Raw genomic sequence first — 19,160 nt, 5'->3', positions numbered from 1 at the left:
TATATATATATATATATATAAGAATGTGTACGTATGTGTCTTCAGGTGTCAGATAACTTCTGCTGCATTTACGAAGGGATTTTTAGCATTAGAGGGAGAATTAACTCCTATCCTTGTTGCCCTTGTTATACATAATAGCAAAGCATACTCTCTCTTAGATGAAGGCTCTCAGTGCGCAAGCGAGAAAAGGGTACATACACTCTATGCTCCTGCTGCTACTCCTGCTGCTGTTCCTGCTGTTGCTGTATCCGCTGCTATACCTGCTGCTTCATTTGCTGCTAATGCTCCTCCTCCGCTTGCTGCTCCTGCTAATCGGGCTCATGCGCCTCCGGCAGCTGGCAAGGCATTCGTGGAGCTGCTTTTCCCGGTGCTATTGTTGCTGCTGCTGGTGCTGCTGCTGGTGCCAATGGATGGTTTGGGCGTGTGCTGCCTGTTGCTGCTGCTGCTGCTGCAGGTACTGAAACAGTGTCTCGACTTCCTGCTTAACCTCAATGAGGAGCAGCTGGCAACGCTAAAGGCGCGCGTGGTTGAATTAATTAAGCAGAGACAGCAGCTGCAGCTGGAGGAGCAGCAGCAGCAAAAACCGGTACAACAGCAGGTGACGGAGGATCCAGAGCCCGTAGCAGCAGAAGGCGGAGGTGCAGCAGGTGAAGCAACGGCTGTTGCTGAACCAGCTATAGCGGGAGACGCTGGAGAGCAGAGAGAAAGAGCGACAAAGAAATCAGAGGGACAGTTGAAGCACCAGAAGGAGCAGCAGAAGGAGACACATCGTGGTGTACACCCGGAAGGGAGGGAGGCAGAGGAGCCTTGGGGGGCTGAGAGGCTGCTGCTCAGCAGCACACCAGCAGACATCAACCTGCTACCTAAGCAGCTAGAAGCGCTGCAGCGGCTGCAGTCTCCTCTGGATAAACAGAAAGAGGTAGGCAGTCTGTACTCCCGGAATGGAGACAGCGGTAGCATTAGCAGTACCATTAGCAGTAGCACTAGCAACGGCAGCAGCAGCAGCAGCAGCAGCAGTGTGTGTATGTATGTACGTGTGTGTGTGTGTGTGTGTGTGTGTGTGTGTGTGTGTGCGTTGTAGATATTGGGACTAATATATGAGTTCTTAGAGTTGTTAGAACCTTTAATTGAAGAAGCAACTGCAGGCGAGACAGAGGGGGCAGGGACACCTGTCTCCTCCGCTCCTCTGTCTCTTAAGCAAGCAGCAGCAGCAAAGCTGCAAGACATGAAGAGCCGCTGGCAGAAGATTGCTGCTGATTGGTAATAAGCCCAATAAGAAACAGGGTTGGGGGGTTAGATTCTAGGGTTTAGGGTTTAGGCTCTAAGACTTTGAAGCTGCCTCCTCGTTCTATGGGCTGCGCACGGCTGCTGGTAGTGCTGCTGCTGCTCGTTCGTCTCCTAGTGTTGCTGTTGCAGTAGGGCACCTCAATTATAATAAGTGTCTCCTTCTTTCTCCTTTTGAATGCAGGTATAAGGGGGGTTTATTTGATAGCAGCAAGGTGTCAGATATCTTGGACTTAGTACGATATGAGCTCATACACCACTGCTACCTCCTCTCTAGAGACGGTATGCTGGAAAGCCTAAACCCTACGACTGCTGCTGCAGCTGCTGCTGAGAGCAGCAGTACCGAGCTGATGTTCTCCCATTGTTTCTGCAGCAGCAGCACTAGGAGATGGAGGCGCATCCGCTTCCACAGCAGCAGCAGCAGCAGCAGCAGTGCATGTCCTTGTGTGTGCTCAGCGTTGAAGACAGCCATAAGTATCCACAATCGTATAAAAAGTTTACAAGAATCAGTTGCTGCTTTTGCTGCTGCTCACAGCAGCGAAGAGAAACTTCGCCTGGCTGTCCCTGTTGTAAGCAGACTCATCCGCAAGATCCTAAGAGACGTTACGTTCTTCAGGTAGGTATTAAGCTATCCAACTAGCTAGCTAACTAGCTAGCAATCTAGCTAACTAACCATGTAGCTAGCTGGATAGTAGACTAGTTAGTTAGCTAGCTAGTTGGACACACAGGCGTACAGCGGACTGCCTGCATTCTCTACAGTCCAGGCAGCAGGGGAGCAGGGCGTCCTTCTAGCTTGCCAACTTGCCAGATAGCTAGCTAGCCAGCTAGCTATGTTGTATATGAGTATTTATACTTTTTAAAATTTATGTAATTGGGTATTTGCTGCAGAAGCGACGACTCGCATCAAAAGCCGCAGCCGGCAGGAGGGCATGCATCTTGCTTCTCTTGCAACTCTGCTGCTTGGGGCACAAGTCTGGGTGCAGCAGCTGCTGCCGCTGCAGCAGTCACCTCCGAGGAAGAGACGACTGCAACTGGTGCTGCAACTGCTGCTGCAACTTCTGGTGCTGGCTCCTCGCACGAGGCACAAGGGACGAGTGCGCTGCTGCAGGCAGGAGACACAACAGCAGCTGCAGCCGGTATCTCCCCCACAGGGACTACCACTCCCGCATGTGGAGACACCGCAGCGATCTTCAAGGAAGACAGAGACATGATGCCACCGCTTAGGGGCTCTCGCAGAGGCGCACCTGTACCCGAACTCGGCCGCAGCAGCAGTAGCAGCAACATTAGCAGCAACAGCGGCAGCAGCAGCACATGTTCCAGCAGTAGCGCCTTGGCACCCAGCGCAACTCCTTGTGGGCTTGGAGCCGCAACAACAAATAATAGTCTTCGCGGGACAGGTGGGTTGAGCTAGGGGGAGACAGACAGGAGCGAGGGAAAGAAGGCACTTTGGGATAGACGGAGAAAGACGTCTGCGGAGGGAAACAGGAGAAGGAGGCACGCCGAGACGGACGGGCTGTAGAAAGATATAGGAGGAGACAGGAAGAGAGAGAGTGTGATCAATACAGACACAGCAACACCGCTTGGGTGACTCCTTTCCTGTTGCTTGTCCATCATCTGCATGCATGTGGATGCATGTGTGTTTTTGCAGGGGATGGTGTGCAGCCGTCTCCTCGAGGAGGAAGTAGCGGGGGGATCGTGTCTGGATCTGGATCAGGTCCTGCTGCGGGCTCGCCACGGGGCCGCAGCAGCTGCTCTCCCCATGGAGCCCCCGTTGGGGGAGCAGATATGCGGCGGAGCCTAGAGCCCCGGTGCAGTCCTGGTGGAGGTGGGGCTACTCGTAGCAGCAGTACACAGGGATGTTCGAGCAGCAGCAGCACGCGAGATTCTGCTGCAGCTGCAGCAGCAGGCAAAGGCAGCAGCTGCCGGAGCAACAGCCGCAGTAGCGGCAGCTCCATCGCATGCAGCAGCGGCATCAGAGGACGCGGGAGGTGTACAGCTTCAGGAGGATCTGGAGGTGCCAGCGGCCCCACGGCGGACCTGGGCTTGAGGCCCTTAGGATCCTGCGGGATCGGTGGGATCGTCTCCGCAGACGCTGCAGAGGCAGTTGTAATTAACAGCAATGATCTATGGGCTCACCAGCAAACAGGGACAAGGGGCAAGAAAGAAAAAGCTCTAAAATTAAAGAGGGAAGAACAGGCGCAGCAGCTGCAAATCAAGCGAGTTCAATCGGAGCTAAAGCTACTGCATCAGCAGGACGTGCCTGATGCCCATCATAGACTCCCCACACCGCTGCAGCATCAGCTGCAGCAGCAGCTAGCTAGCAGAGACACTGGAGGGGGCCCCTCCCAAGAGCTGCAGCATCCACAGAAACAGCCGTCAACCCCTAACGAGCTGTTGCTGCTGCAAGAGCAGCAGCAGCAGCAGCGCCATACTGGGGCCTCGTCCGGCCGTGCTACCTCGACACCCTTCGGCAGCAGCGTGCTGCCTTCCAGACAAGACTCGGAGGACCCGCAGCAGCTGCAGCAGCAGCAGCAGATGCAGCAACATTTGCAGCAACAACTGAGTCAGCACCTGCAGCAGCAGCTTCAGCAACAGCTGCAGCAGCAGCAGCAAGATCCCCTACAAGCAAGAGAAAGAGGAAGCGCAGGAGAAGGGTCGGAAGGAGACCGCATGCAAACTGCAGAGCCACAGACAGAGGCTGGAGCTGGGGAAGAAGAGGAGGAGCACGAAGATGATGATCCTCACCAGCATGAGGTTTGCTGCTGCTGCTCTTGTTGTTGCTTGGTCGTTGCTTCTCTTGCCGCTGTCGCCATTCCAGCCTGCTGTAGAAAGCATCGTTGTCGTAGGAGGTTAAAGTGCTTCTCTTGCTGCTGCTGCTGCTGCTGCTGCTGCAGGTTGCCGCGGAGATTCGGTTGAAAGAGGGCGAGGCACACCTCTTTGGGATCCGATCCCCCTGGCGAATCGTCCGTAGTCGGTTTTATGTCACAAGCGCTAGCCATGTAGAGGTGGGAACGGGAGCAGGAACTCCCTTCACCATACTGCTGCTGCTCTTGCTGCTACTGCTGCTATTGTTGTTGCTGCTGCTTCCGCCGCTAATGCCGTTTTACAACGTTGGCCTGCAGCCGCTGGATGCTGGTGTCTGAGCACCCCAGACGTTGCAGCAGACTTGTACGCAAACTCGTGTCTCTAGGATCCGAATGACATGTTCATACTGCTGCTGCTGCGTTTGCTGCTGCTATTGGGTGTGCTGCAGGCGCTGCTCAATGTCCTTCTCCTGAGCCATCAAGCAGTGGCGTGTAACCCTAGCGGTGCTGCGCAAGCTGAAGCGATTAACAGGCAGGCAGGAAAGGCTGCAGCAGCAGCAGCAGCAGCGAGCAGCAGCGAGAGCCCTGAGGGGGCTTCAAATTCGAAAGCTGGGAAGGGCGAGGATACAAAAGATAATTTCAGGCCCATCTTCGACGGCGACCTTCGGGTATAACTTGTGTAATGTATTTTTGTCTCCTCGTTACCCTTGCCGTTTGTCTCTTTTGCCAGTGTCTCCATCTGGTCCCTTTTCGTAAACGCTGCTCCATCGTTATCTCCCTTATCTGCTCTACGCCTGAGCGGGGGGACCAGTGCTGTCGCTAGCTAGCTAGCTAAGGTTTTATCTCCTTCTTTCTTTCCCTTCAGCATTTCGATTGCTCTTGTCCCCTCGTGCACCTCCTTGTGTCTCCTTGTATTTCTTTTGTCCATTTGCTGTCTTCACAGGAGTGGCTTGGGCAGTGCGAGCTGCACTATCTCTCCCACATTGTCTTTAGAGTATGGGAGAGGAGGAAAGCCAAGCCCACACCAGCGGCCCCCGGTGCTCAAGACCAGCAACAGCAACAGCAGCAGCAAGACGAAAAGGGGCGGTATCGTCTCGAAATATTTTTCAGCACGGGGGCCCGCGATGGCTTTGGGGAGAACTTTTTCCTCTTGGAGCGAAAGGCGAGGCAGCAGCAGCAACAACAGCAGCAGCGGCAGCAGCAACAACGGCAGCAGACAGCACCTGCTCCCGCGCCGAGTGCTCGTTCTCAGCTTTGGCGTGAGGTACATCAGCAGGAGGAGGACGAAGCCCGCTCCCATTCACTAGAGGCCGTGGGTGTCTCCTCGGAGGTACCGGTAACTCCTCCTGCTGCTGCAGAGGAGACAGGTCCTCGTCCTTGTGGAGACTGCCCAACAGCAGACGGTGGCGGTAACTGTCCCCGCTGCCTCAAGCGGGAGAAACAGCCAGCAGGCCCAGGCAACAGCAGCAGCACCAACAATAACACTAGCAGCACCAGCAGCAGCAGCGGTCAAGCGAGGAGTGCCTGCTTCTGTAGGCCTCCTTACAGCAACAGGGTGCCCCCTTACTGTGAGATTGCTCCTCTCCTTCCTCTTGGCCGTTCTGTCGACGTCGCCGACTTCGATGCCCTGATGACCGAAGTAACCCCGCACTTTTCTTTAAAAAGAACTGAACAATAAAACGGCACACGGGAACCCTCGAAATGTCCTAAACCTTCAAAATAGCTGTCATCTAGGGGGCCCCACGAGGCCTTTATAAGAGCCCTTAATGACCCCTCTACGGGCCCTTTAGGGGCGAGATCCCCCTTAGTGGCATGCAGCTCCCCACTTTGCGGTGTATAGGGTTGTTTAAGGTTTTGGTGGGGGGTGGCGTTTTCATTTTTGCTTTTTTACGGGCAATAGGTTGGAGTGTCTATCTCCTTTTGCATGCATTTAGACTTTAGAAAATTCAAGTTGCATGCATTTTTGGTGTATGCGCAGGTGCTCCGCCGCTACGGAGACGCTGGCCCACAGAGAGGCCGCCCCGAGAAGCCAAAGGCGCAGCAAAGCTGAGGGTTGATCCGAATAGCCTAAGCTCTAAACCCGAAAACTTGCAGCAGCCACACAAGGGAACACTCTGGCCACCTGTCTTTCTTGCATCTTCTGCGGAGGCGAAAACCTCCAAGGGCCCGGTATACGGGTGCGTAGGAGGGGAGCGGCAGCTTATTTTGCAACAGCTGATGGTGCAGCTGCTACAGCTCCACCAGCAACAATGTGGACGCCGTCACTTTGTCTCCTGTCTCCAGGACTGTCCTCGTTTGAGAGGCTGGAGGCTACAGAGGCCGTTGGCGGTCTCCTAACTTTATCTGTTTGGGTGCACATGCAGACACCCAAGTAATATCTGCATGCATGCAGTACATCTGTGGGAACAACATACATCCCTATAGCCACTGTGGGAGGAGCGGGGGGCGCCAAAAGGTGCCAGATGCTTCGGCCCTAGTTAGCAGTCAGCCAGCTAGCTACTAAGCTAGTCACCGAGCTAGCTACATAGCAAACTAGCAATCTAGCTACATAGCTAACTGCCCATCTAGCTACCCTACAATCTACCCATCTAGTTACCAAGCTGGCTACCCAGCTAGCCGTACAGCAAGCTACCAAGCTAGCTAGTGGGGTACGCAGTTAGCTAGTTGCAGCCTGTCGCGTAGTTAGACGCGCATGCAGCTTGAATATGGAGGGGCCCCATTTATGGGTCTGAGGAATTTGGGCTTGTCTCCCTGACAGAAGGAGGAGACAGTATGGGAGGAGACACTGGAGGCTAGCCGTTGTATGAAACCAAATACTTTGCAGCAGCAGTGGTGTGGAGGGGCCACAGATGTCTCCGCTTTAGTGTTCTAAAGTGGCTGTCTCTTGTCTCATGTTTGTATACCTGTCTGTGTTTTGGGGATTTGGGTTTAGGGCATATTAGGGTTTAGTGGTTTGGGTTTGGGCCCTCTCTTAGGGTGTCTGTTTGCAGTCAAAAAACAGTCTTCCTCATTTGCCGTCTGTCTGGCTGCTGCCTGCCGTCACACACTGCGTTTGCTGCAGCCAAGGGACCCCCAGCTGCTGCGGAGCCAGGCACCAGCACGCAGGGAGCTGTTGCCAGCATGGGAGCAGCGGGAGTTGGGATTGGCTCCTTGGGAATTGTCGCAGGAACGTTGGGGTCTCGGGAAGTAATCGCGTCGTAGAAACCCCGAGGCAAGCTCGCAGGTGTTGCTGTTGTTGCTGCTTGTGATGCACGACCGACTGCAGGCAGGGTGTTAAACTGCTGCTGCTGCTGCGGCTGGATGAGGCTTGTGGGGAGCCAGCGCGGAGTATCCTGCATCTGCATGCAAACAAAGGTTGGGGGTTGAGTGGTCTTGAACTCGACAACGGGAGCAAAGGGAGTCACTGCCTTTAGCTGTTGCTGCTGCAGCACTTGTGGGGTGGCACTTCGCTGCTGCGATCTGTTGAATATTCCGCGGTGTTGAGAGCGACGCTGCTGTAGCTCCTGCTGCTGTCTCTGCAGTTGCTGCCGTTGCAGTTGCTGCTGTTGCAGCTGCTGCTGATGTAGCTGCTGCTGCTGCAACTGCTGCTGCTGCTGCAACTGCAGCTGCTGCTGCAACTGATGTTGTTGCTGCTTCAACAATTTCTGCTGCTGCTGGAAAGCTCTCTGGTGCTGTAATAATCGTCGGTATTGTTCGTGCTGCTGCTGATGAAGCTGTGTCTGCCTCTGCTGCAGCGAGAGCACCCTCTCCTCTAGCATCTGGCGAGCGGTTCTCTCAGCTGCCGCTGTTCCTACTGCTGCTACTGCATAGGAATTGGCTCCAGCTGCGGCAGGCAGCTGCAGGTTCTTCCCTGGCTCGGGCCCCGCGTCGGCTCTGCTGTAAACTGGAGGAGGTGCTGACTGTAGGGGCCCCAAAACCCCTTCTGTGGGGGGGCCCTGCACCCCAGCACTGTCTCCTTGGTGCTGCAGCAGAGGCTGCATGTATCCGCGGGAACGTTGGGACAGTGGACCGCCTAACGGGGTGTTCTTGGGCTGCAAAGCCGTTTGTTGCTGCAGCTGCAGCCTCTGCTGCGTCTGCGGCTGCTGCAGCCGTTGCACATGAGAAGGAGGGTTGCCAGCAGAATCAGTGTATTTTATGTCGCTGCAGTTGCTGCTGCACCTGAATTTGCTGCTGCAGCTGCAACTGCCAGTGCAGGTGCAGCAGACGCTGCAGCCGCTGCTGAGGCTGGAGAGGGTGGCGCTGTCCCCCGCTGCAGGTTGCAGACAATCGACGCCTGGTTGGTGCAGCACAGGTTGCGAGTGAAGTGCTGTAGCATCAGGGGCCCTTGCAGGAGGGTCTCCAAGGGGCCTGTACGGCTTCTGTATTGCACCATAGACGAATCGAGACGTCTTTAAAGATGGTGCTCCTACTGGTCTGCTTGGCAAAGCAGAATGTGAAGCGCGTTGTTGTTGCTGCGGCTGCTGCTGCTGGGGATGGTGATGGTGATGATGATGGTGATGATGATGATGAGCTTGACCATAGGATTGGAGATTATATCGGTTGTACTCCTGCTGCCGCTGCTGGGGCTGTTGCTGCGGCTGCTGTTGCAGCTGCGGCTGCTGTGGCGGCTGCAGCTGCTGCTGGTGTTGCTGCTGCTGGTGCGGTTTCTGAAGCTGTTGCTTCTCTTGCCGTTGATGATGATGGGGGGCCTGGAGATGATGGGGATGATAGTGTTGATGATTCTGCTGCTGCGGCTGCTGCGGTGGCGGCTGAGGTGGCTGCAGCTGCTGCCGCTGCTGCTGTTGTTGTTGATGTTGCAGCGGCTGCTGTTGTTGTTGTTGCGCCTGCTGTTGCTGCTGTTGAGCCTGCTGCTGCTGTTGTTGCTGCTGTTGTTGTTGCGGCTGCGGCTGGTGCTCCTGCTCCTGCTGTTGCGGCTGCTGCTGACTAGGATTTTGCTGGTGGAGTAGGAAACGATGGGGATGGTTGTGGTGATGCTGCTGGCGCTGATGTTTTTCCTTATTGTGCCTATCTTCCTTTTGCTGTTGCTGCTGCAGCTGCTGTTCGTCGAGTGGCAGTGGCTGCGGTTGCTGCTGTAGCTGTTGCTGTTGCTGTTGCAGCGGTTGCTGCTGCTGTTGCTGCGGATGCTGCCCTTGCACTTGGAGGTGCTGCTGTTGCTGTTCGCCCGTGTTCGCCTTCCCGCTTTCTGTCGTTTGCTGTGGTTGTTGTTGTTGATGCTTGTGCTTAGGTGTAAGTGGCTTAGGTTCTTTGGCTGGAGAGTGCAGACATCTCCCGGGGCTCCACGGCCTGCTGCGGCCCCTCCCTTTAGAGGGAGATCCAGCAGCAGCTGTTGCAGCTTCATCTGTCGCCTGCTGCTTCTGCTGCTGCTCATCTCTTTGGCTATCTGCTGGCTGAGATGTTGCCCCTGTTACTGCTGCTGCTCCTGCTGCTGGCTGCGGCGGGAGCAGCTTCTGTGGAGATGCAGGGGGCAGCTGCTCATCTCCACAGACTGCGGGGGGACTGCCAGTGTAGGACGCTGCGGGAAGAGACGGCAGGGCCTCCGGACGCTTCGTCGAAGTTCCTTGGTTGCTGCTGCTGCTGCTCTTGTTGTTGCTGTTGCTGTTGCAGGTGCTTTGCCTGTTGTTGCAGTCCCCTGCAAACTTTAGACCTGTTTGTGGCTTGTTAGTGGGAGTGGCTAAGGGTCCTAATCTCTGCTCTGTCTGCTGCATATCTTCTGCACCAGTCTCACAAATCAAACACCAGTGATCGCTGCTGCCGCAGCTGCTGCTGCTGCTGCTGCTTGGCGCCTCGCTGAGGATCTGTTCATAGCATCCGCTGCTCCCCACCGGTGGGGCCCAGAAGGACGCTGTGTCCTCAAGGGCATCGCGAACAGGCAACCCACATAAGCACCCCCCTGTCGTGCTGCTTCTGTTGTTGGTGCTGTGGGGAGCCACCAACTGATGGATGCTTGGAGACACTTCTGCAACCGCGTCAGGCTGCAGCAGGAAAACTGGCCGCTGCTGCAACGGTTGCAGTATTTGCTCCTGCTGCATCTGTTGCTGCAATATTTGTTGCTGCTGCGTTTGCTGTTGCGGCATTTGTTCCTGCTGAATTTGCTGCTGCGCCATTTGCTGTTGCTGCAGTTCTTGCTGATGCGTTTGAGGCTGCTGCTGCTGCGGGCATCCTGAAGAATACAGCAGCAGGAGGGGCCTCGGACTGACAGTTCCAAGGGGCTGCAGCAGAAAAGAGCTCGAAGCAAAAGCACCGCTGGCTAGCTGCTGGGGATCGGCCAAACAGCTGCTAGCTAGCTGAGGAGCAGCGGCCAACAAGGGCAGACTCTGCTGAAGCAGCATTTGCGGTTGCTGTTGCTGCTGCTCTTGCTGCTGTTGCGGCGTCTGCTTCTGCTGCCCCTGATGCAGGGCTAGAGGCCCAAGTGGCAACATAGGAGAGGGGAAGGGCTTTCCTGCCGCCTGCTCGCACCTTTCTGCCGGTTGTGGGGATTGGAGCTGCTGCGTCAGTTGCTGCTGTTGCTGCTTCTGATGCTGTGTATCTGCTTTTGTTGCAGAGGTGTGCGCTTTGCTGTCTCCAGAGGGCTGCTGTTCCTGTTTGTTGCTGTTTTGGCTTGCTGCCTTCTTTCTACCTGTAGCAGCAGCAGCACCAGTTGCTACGTTCCCTTGGGTTTTACTGTCCGGCTGACTTTTCTGCTGCTGCTTCTGATGCTGTTGCTGCTGGTGCGTGTCTTCCTCCTCTCCCTCCTCCTGCTCCTCCTCCTCCTGCTCCTCCTGATCCTCCTGCTCTTCCTGCTCTTCCTGCTCCTCCTGCTCCTCCTGCTCCTCCTGCTCCTCCTGCTCCACCTCTTGCTCCAGCAGCATTTCTTGAAGCTTTTTGGGATGGACTGTCTGCCCTCTGTAAAGAAGACCTCTGCTGAGGCGCTGCTCCTGGGCAAAGCAACAAGAGAAGGATCTTCCTTTCCATCTAACGGCTCTCTCTTTCTTTTTTCCTTCTGTCGCCTCTCCCAAAGACGGGTGTAGACCTTCTGCTGCAGCGTCTCCCCCCTGCTGCTGCTGCGCCTGCCGCTTCTGCTGAAGTTGGGAGAGGGTTGCCGTGGAGCTGGAAGGCCCCCCTGTCGCCTTTTTCAGCTGCGGGTTTGTCTCCAACCTCTTGGGGGACGCCGTTTTACTGCGCGGTCTGCTGGAGGCAGCGTCAGCAGGCTTTGCTTCTGTTCCTGCTGCTCTGGTTGCTCCTGCAGTAGGAGTGACTGCTCTTCCCCTTAACGTCTTTGCTGTTCCCTTCTCTACATGTTGCTGCGTTGTCTCCACCTCTGGTTCTTCTGTTGTGTCACTACCGTCTGTGTCTATTCCACTCAAAGGACGCTGCTGCTGCTGCTGCCGCTGCTGCTGTTGGTTTTGCGTAAGACCTGCGATCCTGTCCCCCCCATGGCCGTATAGGAGGTCCCTCCGGATACTCTCCACTTGTCGTTCAAGAGACAGCGGCAGCTGAGTGGTGCTGCGCATTTGGTATTTTGATGTGTCTCCGTCTCTGCTCCATCCCTTCTCTCCTCCTCTACCTCCTTTTCTGTCTCCTCCTCTGTCTCCCTCCCCTGTTACGTGGCCCTTGGGTATGAAGCAGCTATAGGAGCGAAGGCCAACCGGGGCCCCCCCTGGAGAACCCCGTAGATGCGAGGGGGTCCTCAGGGACTCTACGGAGGTTTCCTCCGAGCCGCTGGCGTTATACACAGGCTCTTCTGTCTCCTCAGTATCTTCTCTCTGACCGGCAGCTAACCGTCCTGCTTGCCAATCAAACAACGTTTCCCCTTCATCCCCCTGCTGCTTCTCGTCCTCCTCTTGCTGCAGTAGCTGCTGTAGTCTCTGCTGCTGCTGCAAGAGTCCCCTGCTGCCCTCCTCGAAGCCCCCGAAGAAAGGAGACTGGCCTCCTCTTGCAGGGACAGACCGCATCAGGCACGTCTTTGACCGTTGCTGCTGCTGAGCGGAAACGGCTCGTTTGCTGCCGCTCCTGCAACTCTCGTCCGTTTGCTGCTGCAGCTGTTGCTGAGGGGAAAAGAAGCTGCTGCTAAGGTCCTGGTGCTGCAGCTGCGGCAAGCCTATGTGGGCGGTGTGCGAGCGTAACCGTGTCGGCCCCAGCCGCTGCTCGTTTTGCTGCTTTCCAGCGGCAGGTTCTTTCGATCCACGGTTTCCCTGTACCTCCTGCTGCTTCAGCCGGAAAAGCTGCTGCTGCTGCTGCTGTTGCAGTTGAAATAAGGGACTTTTTAAAGAGCCTTGTGAGCTTAGTGCAGAGCGGGCAGTTGCCTCTTGCCTATCCTCCACAGGAGCAACATTCTCGAGCGACAGACTTAAGCGGTGGCTCAGATAACCTGTTTTGCTTCGCGGACGCGCATTTTCTAATGCATTTGCTGCTGCTGCTGCACCTGCTGGTTGGGTGCTTCGTTGAGTTAGGGGCACTACGGAGGCGGTGAAGGCCCGCTGCCGCGCTGTTATGGCTGCATCTTTATCGAACTCAAGGCCTATTCCACCCCTCGCTAGCTGTTGCAACTGTTGCTTGTGTTGCAGGAGCTGCTGTTGCTGCTTCTTCTGTGCAGCAGCAGCTTCAAGTCCCCTCGTGCGTAGGGCTTCTAGCTCTAGTGTGTTTAATTTGAGTTGGTGGGCGAGCTCACTGAGCTGCTGGCGCTGCTGCCTGTCTTTTTCTCCCCAGGCTTCTTGTTGAGCTTGGAAGTGAGAGGCTGTGCACTGCACTTCTTGCTGCAGTTGTTGTTGCTGCAGCTGCAGCTGCCGCACGGTCTGCAGCAACTCCCGCTTCTCCTCCTCTACCCGTAGCAGGCGTTCTTTGTATCGGCACGCCTTTGCGGTGGTATCCCGCAGCAGCTTGACTAGTTCTTGCTGCTGCGGCTGCTGCAGCATCTCAGCGGCCTGCAGGGCCTCGGGCTTCAGCAGAAATGAGCTGGGCTGTTGTTGCCATGTGTCTCCTGCCTCTTCCAAGGAATCGCTACACCTGCTGCTACCTGCGAGGGATTGCAGGCGCTTCCAGTCACAAACAGCAAATTCCCCACCTGCTGTTGCTGCAACATCTGTGGCATCCCTACTGAACTGCAGCAATGCTTTTGGGGCAGCAGCAGGTGCATCAACGGCCGACGCAACACCAGCAGCAGCAGCAGTCCCTCCCTCTCTCGCATACTCCAGCCACCCCTGCCCACCCTGTGGAAGGCGTTGAAGGGTCTCCTGCTGCTCATTGAGACGGGTCGATGAAGCAGGCTTTGTTGCTGTTGACGTGCAGCTGCTGTCTCTTGCAGCACAGTCTTCGTTCCCTACCGATCCGCCGTTGCTGCCAGCGGCTGAACCGCCCTCATTAGCCTCCCTCCCTGTTGCATGCACCGAAGCAGGACGAACAAACGGAGTTCCAACATCCCCTATATCTCCGTGTGTTGCTGCTGCTGCTGCTGCCGCCGCTGCTGCTGCTCCTCCTGCATCTACTACCGATGGGAAAGGAGCGAAGCAGACTTCCTCGGTATCGTGGCCTCTTTGGGATAGCTGCTCCAGTTTCGACTGTCTCTCCAGCTCAAGCTGCAGCTGCAGAACCTCCTGCAGCGTTTTAATCTCTGCGTGGGGGGACTCTTCAGCGCTGGGTTCAGCGGCATCGGTTTGCAGTCCCCCTTGTTCGTTCTCATCCTGTTGCAGAGCCATGGGCCTTACCTTGCTGTGGATCACCCTAGCTAGAAGCAGCGGCCCAAATCCAGTAACCTCAACACTTTGGCTAGCTAAAGATCTATCTGGCTAGCTAGCTACCTTACTAAATACTGAGGTGGTGAACAGCTAGCTTCAACGGCTGCATCAATCCTAAAGAGCATCTCGCTGCCCCACGGGCCTTTCTCTACAGGAGCATGGGAGCCCAGGTATCTAACCAGGGCCCCACAGGTAGCGGATGCATGCATGCATGCAGGCGTGCATGCACTTCGTTACGAGTGGCTGCCGCGGCGCAGCCTCTGTATGCGTGAGTGAGCCACAATGCTGCAAGGCAAGCGGGCATCAAGCAGTCCGGTAGCCCCTGTATTTGCTCCGAAGGAGCTGCAGCAACTCAACTTCTGTCTCAGGACTTTGTTGCCCTCTCCTGTGGCTGATGGCACTCCAGCAAGGAGTGGATGCTTCGCCGCTACTTCACGGCCACGCCTGTGACGGCAGCCTAGTATCCTCGCTTCTGCAACAAGAGGCAGCATCAAGTGCATGCACCCGTTGCAGCTACTGTGTATGTACACTCCAGCGCCTCGCGTACAGCCCCCGGCAGCCCGTCGGCAGCAGCCCCATGCTTTCTACAGAGAAGCCCTTCTGGGAGTCTCCTGCCATCCTCTGCTTTTTTAAATGGCTTATAGTTGAATTTATTTAATATTTAAACTGGTTATTTCACAAAGAACGATTAATATACGCAGCAGTACACGCCCCGACAACAAACTGCATGCTGCGCCGCACGGGCTGCGGCTGCTCGGGGTCCTCGGAGTCTTTAGCTAGCAAGAGAAGAAGAGGGCTTCTTAATGTTTGTTTGATATGTATTTGATTTTCCTTTAAAACAAACGAATACATAAAATGCTGAAGTGGTTAATATTAATCTCCTAAAAGTTGAATTGAACACGGCAGCTGCATAGCGCGATTGGAGCCGAGTCCACGACTTGTCGGTACACATGAGCTTATATCGATAACCTTTAAAGGGTTCTGCTGACCTTGAGCTTCTATTCAATTCAAGTAAATTCATTTCTTCTTTTTTTCACTGCCAAGAACTCAAACCAACTCCTTGCATGCCCCACCTTCGCAGGCATCCCTCGCCGGAACCCATCGGTTGTCCGAATTGGCTGCTGTTATACCTCTCTACATGTCCTTCTGGGGCCCTTCGTCGAATTATTTGAAGGTATTTGTTGGGGTGTACGTACACCGCAGACGACGACCGGTTGGATTGCTTGGAGACACCCCTGGTGGGTGCAAGGGCCCCCTTCTCCGCAACAGCAGACGCAGCAGAAGCAACGAGGAGAGCTGTAGCGCAAACTCCATCAATATTAGAAATCCAGACGAGCTCAGCTGCAGCTGCAGCTGCAGCAGCAACATCAACTGAAAACTGCAGCATCAGCAGCAGGTGCAGCAGCAGCAGCAGGAGGGGGTTGCTACTGCTGGCTAGCTTTTTCTCTCTTATAGCTGATGGCCTTCTCGGGTATATTGGGGGTTTTACGCCGAGTTAATAGACAGCTAGTTGTACGTTGTTCGGGTTCTTGTGTTTGGGGGCTGCTGCTGCTGCTGCTGACGGTCTTCTTGTGGAGTGTCACAGCCCTGCTCCTACAGCTGCTGTTCCTCGCCAACTTTCCTCGTCCTCTCTTCTCAACATTAGTTCAAAGCTCCTGTCCTGCTATCTTCTTGCTGCTGCCTGCTGCTGCTGCGCTGCGCAGCAGCAGCGCATGGAGGCTGTGCGGTGACAAGCATGGCCTCAGGGCCCCCATCTGGCAGGTTGCCTTCGCTGGATTCCTAGGTACTTTAAGTGCTGCTGCTCCTGCTCCTGCTAGTGATGTTGCTGCTGTAAATGCCGCAGATTTGCTGTTTCTGCCACCTATTAGACTTTCGTAGGGATAGCCTTTCGGTTGTTTGCTGTTGTTGCTGATGTGCTTCCTCCAGCAAAGGATGCCGAAGTGTTAACCGTTGACAGCTGCCTGCGGCTGCTGCAGCAGCAGCGGCAGAGGCAGCAGCAGCAGCGACAGAAACAGCAGCAGGCAGGCGGACTTCTAGCTCCTGCTGTCCGCAGGAGACGTAAACTTCGCCGCCTGCTGCGGTTGCTGCTGCGGCCTTTTTGGGGTTTTGCTGCTGGAGCCAGGGATCTTCCTGCCCCAGCAACAGCAACAAATGTCGTTGCTGCTGCTTCACCTGCAACAGCATCTGCACCGTCAGCAGCATCTCCGCCCATAGCTATAAGCCCTACTGCTGCTGCGCTGCGGCAAAGGCAGCAATCAGCGGAGACAGCAGAAGGGGAAGACACCGGAAGAATTGCCTCTTCTAGGCCCCCATGCTCAAGCCCCACAGGCAGCCACACGGCTGCCAGCTCTCACTATGGGGCTCAAGCAGCAGCAGGAGCAGCAGGAACAGTGGGTGCTGCTGCTGCTGCTGCTGCTGCGCTGCCCACATCCCCCCTCGCAATGAACCGTCGACCTAATGGAGCAGAGGCGCTCAGCAGCAGCATGAATGGTTGCAGCAGCACCGGCAGCTGCAGCAGCAGTAACGGCAGCAGTAGCAGTCTTGTCTGCGGCGACAGTAGTCGCCTTCATTCCGCGTCAGCTGCAGCCACAGCAACAGCAACAACAGGTGAGATGTGGGATCAAGAGGCGGAGGACACGGAAAGTTTGGCTGCCAAAGAGTTGAAGATAAGAATGAGCAGCCTTAAGAGTACCCTTCCACTTACTGCCCTCTGGTTAGGTAAGGAGGCTCCTGTTGCGTCAGCAGCAGCTGCTGCTGTCCCTGCTGCTGTTGGCGTCGTTGCTCATGCTGCCGCTACTGCTGCTCTGTTGGGCCCATGTCGGTGGTGATGGTGGTGGCCCGTAAGGTTCCGCTGCTGTTGTTGATGTGCTGCAGTTGCGCAGCTTGCGTACGACGCGAGTTTGACGGCGCTGACATTGACATCGAATTCTTTGATTCAAAGTACTTCCGTCTTTCTTTCATATTTCTTGGCTGTTGTATTTTTAAAGCAAAGCCCTCAGAAGGCTGTCTGTGTGTGGCTGGTGGTACTAGCGGGTGGGGTCGCTCTTATCTCTTCCCACGTTCCTACGCCACCAGAGCCTGCTGCTCCTGCGCTCCCTGCTGCTGATGCGGCTGTTCATGTTACTGCTGGCGCCCCAACCCAGATACACACTCTTGCTGCTCTCGATGGTGCTGTTGCGGCTCCACTTCCGGCTGGTGCTACTGCCGCTACAGCTCCAGCAGCAGCCAACCCAGCAGAACCGGCTAGTGCTGCCACAGATCAGCTGCAACAACACACAGCTCTGCTTCCCGCAGGAGGTGGAAGCCCAGCAGCACCAGCAGCAGTAGCAGCTTTAAGTAGGCACAAAAACTCACACAACACAGGGGGCCCCTCAGCCCCAGGAGGAGAGGCAGCCGCTGAGGCGACGGCTACTGCTGTTGCTGGAGTGAATACTGCAGCAAATGCAGCACAATGGAAACCTTCCCGAGCTGCCGCTGCAATAACTGCAGCTCCAGCAACTGCAGCCGCAGCAACTGCAGCTCACGAAGACATGAAAGGGAGCGGTTCTGTCCCAGCAACGGCAGCAGCAACAGGAACGACTGACGTGGCAGAAGACGTTGGAACTAGAGAAGCAGCAGCAACAGCAGCAAGAGGAGGGCACAGAGAGAGCGAGGCTGCAGACAGCCTCGTGGGGTATTTGCTTGCCCTGCTAGCTGCTGCTGCATATGCGCTGCATACCACCGCCCTGAAGGCTCAGGAGACACTTGGGGGGAACTTTGATGTCGACCTCATCTATGGGTGCTGTCTCCTTTCTCTGCTTAAGTTGTTGCTGGCGTTGCTGTTGACGTTGCTTCTGGAGTTGTGCTTGGTGGTTGCCTCTCTTGCTGCTGCTGCTGAATTCGCCACTGTGCTCTTCTTTTCAGTTTCACCTCCTTTTTTTCGTATCCTGTCCCGGTGGCTACTTTGTTCGTTGTTTATTCTGTTTGTTTGTTTTGTTGGTATTGCTGCCGTGTTGTATTGTGTGTGCCCAAGTATAACTGCTTCTGTTGCTACTGTTGCAGTTGCTGCTGCTGCTTCCGATTCTGATGTTTCAGAAAGAGATAGGAGGTAGTGATGCTTCTGCGTACGTTTGTTCGTAGGTTGATGGGCTTGTGGGTGCTGCTGATGCTGCCGCTGCTGACGCTGCTGCTGCACGTGCTGCAGGTAGAAGCATTTATGTGGCCGGATGCTCTCTCGTGGATTGTTCTGCTTCTCTGCGGTCTCGTAGGCACAGCCTTCGCAGACATCTGTTGGGGTCCGCCTAGCATGCACCTAGCTGGCTAGAAAGTTAGTTTGCCTATGTAGCTAGCTGGCTATTTAGCAGGCTAACTAGCTACGTGGGGCGGGTAGCCAGCCTGCGAACCTGGGCAGTCAGCCAGCTAGCTGGACCGGCTAGGTAGATATGTAACTAGTCTAAATAGGTCTAGCTGACTAGCTACGTGCGTTAGCTTGCTACCTAGCTATGTGTGTTTGTCCATTTGTTGTTGGTTCCCTTGTGTGAGTGGTGAAGAGGAGGCCTTGTTTTGGTGTGTTTGCGCAGGTCGTGCTGTCTTCCTGCTTAACCCCGTTGTGGCGACTGCGGCATCAAATGTCCAAATTCCCATTTCGATGCTTCTCGATGCCTTCATCTTTGGCCGCAGGTAAATGATCTGACAGCTGTAACAAAAACAGCAGCAGCAGCAGTAATAGTAGCAGCAAAGAGTATGATGACTCTATCCCTTCAGCTCTTCCTGTTTTGGTAAGTAGCAGTGTACGGAAATATGCAATAACGGGCATAAGATCTCGAGACGGCTCACGCGTTTTTTGGTGCTCTTGCTCCTGCTGCTGCTGTTTGCAGCTTTAATTGTTGGTATTTTGTGGGAACGATGGCTGTGGTAGCCGCGGTGTTGGCTGTAACTCTTATAACGGCAGACAAGAGACCGCAGCACAACAAGACAGTGAGCGGGAGGCACCTACACCTACATATGGCACCTGTATAGGGGGTGAGGTTTAGGGCTTTGTGGGTTTAGGGTTTATTCCTCAGGACAATGAGGTTTTGTCTCCTTTCGCGTCGATAGAGAGTTCGGCAAAGCCTAACCTACCTGCACCTGCTGCTGTTGCTGCTGCTGCTTTTTCTTCTGATTGCTGCTGCAGAGCCCAGCTCCCTACTCCGCCGTCTCAGACTTCCGTAGCAGCGGGCCGTTGCAGGTATGAGGATAATTTAAATACCGCCAGCAACTCACTTATACCGTGTCAGCCATCGATTAGCAGCAGCTGCTGCTGCTAATGCAGCCGGTGTTTCGGCCGCGGATGCTGCAACAACAACAACAACAACGACAACAACAACAACAACAACAACAACAA

General features: G+C 55.3%; 3 protein-coding genes across 3 annotated transcripts; 2 read left to right on the top strand and 1 right to left on the bottom strand.

Annotated features, from left to right (window-relative positions):
- Nucleotides 1–406: 406 nt before the first annotated feature.
- EMWEY_00010140 (Histidine acid phosphatase family protein, related) lies at nucleotides 407–6,138 on the top strand (the record flags this gene model as incomplete). Its single annotated transcript, XM_013482581.1, has 9 exons — nucleotides 407–919; nucleotides 1,082–1,260; nucleotides 1,469–1,900; nucleotides 2,173–2,681; nucleotides 2,933–4,038; nucleotides 4,179–4,289; nucleotides 4,538–4,756; nucleotides 5,032–5,727; nucleotides 6,067–6,138. 9 exons carry the CDS (start codon nucleotides 407–409, stop codon nucleotides 6,136–6,138), a joined length of 3,837 nt encoding a protein of 1,278 aa, XP_013338035.1.
- A 940-nt stretch (nucleotides 6,139–7,078) lies between these two features.
- On the bottom strand, nucleotides 7,079–13,759 carry EMWEY_00010130 (hypothetical protein, conserved; the record flags this gene model as incomplete). The annotated part of the gene is made up of 1 exon (XM_013482580.1): nucleotides 7,079–13,759. The coding sequence occupies one exon, from the start codon at nucleotides 13,757–13,759 to the stop codon at nucleotides 7,079–7,081; it is 6,681 nt and encodes a 2,226-aa protein (XP_013338034.1).
- Nucleotides 13,760–16,239: 2,480 nt separating this feature from the next.
- On the top strand, nucleotides 16,240–19,010 carry EMWEY_00010120 (hypothetical protein, conserved; the record flags this gene model as incomplete). Its single annotated transcript, XM_013482579.1, has 6 exons — nucleotides 16,240–16,516; nucleotides 16,673–17,576; nucleotides 17,918–18,072; nucleotides 18,358–18,457; nucleotides 18,655–18,754; nucleotides 18,951–19,010. The coding sequence occupies 6 exons, from the start codon at nucleotides 16,240–16,242 to the stop codon at nucleotides 19,008–19,010; spliced, it is 1,596 nt and encodes a 531-aa protein (XP_013338033.1).
- Nucleotides 19,011–19,160: the final 150 nt, after the last annotated feature.

The sequence above is a fragment of the Eimeria maxima genome, genomic scaffold (assembly GCF_000499605.1).
Source record: "Eimeria maxima Weybridge genomic scaffold, Emw_scaff67, whole genome shotgun sequence".
Taxonomy (NCBI): Eukaryota; Apicomplexa; class Conoidasida; order Eucoccidiorida; family Eimeriidae; genus Eimeria; species Eimeria maxima.
Note: the sequence above shows the minus strand (reverse complement) of the source record. Positions and strands in the feature narration are given on the sequence as shown.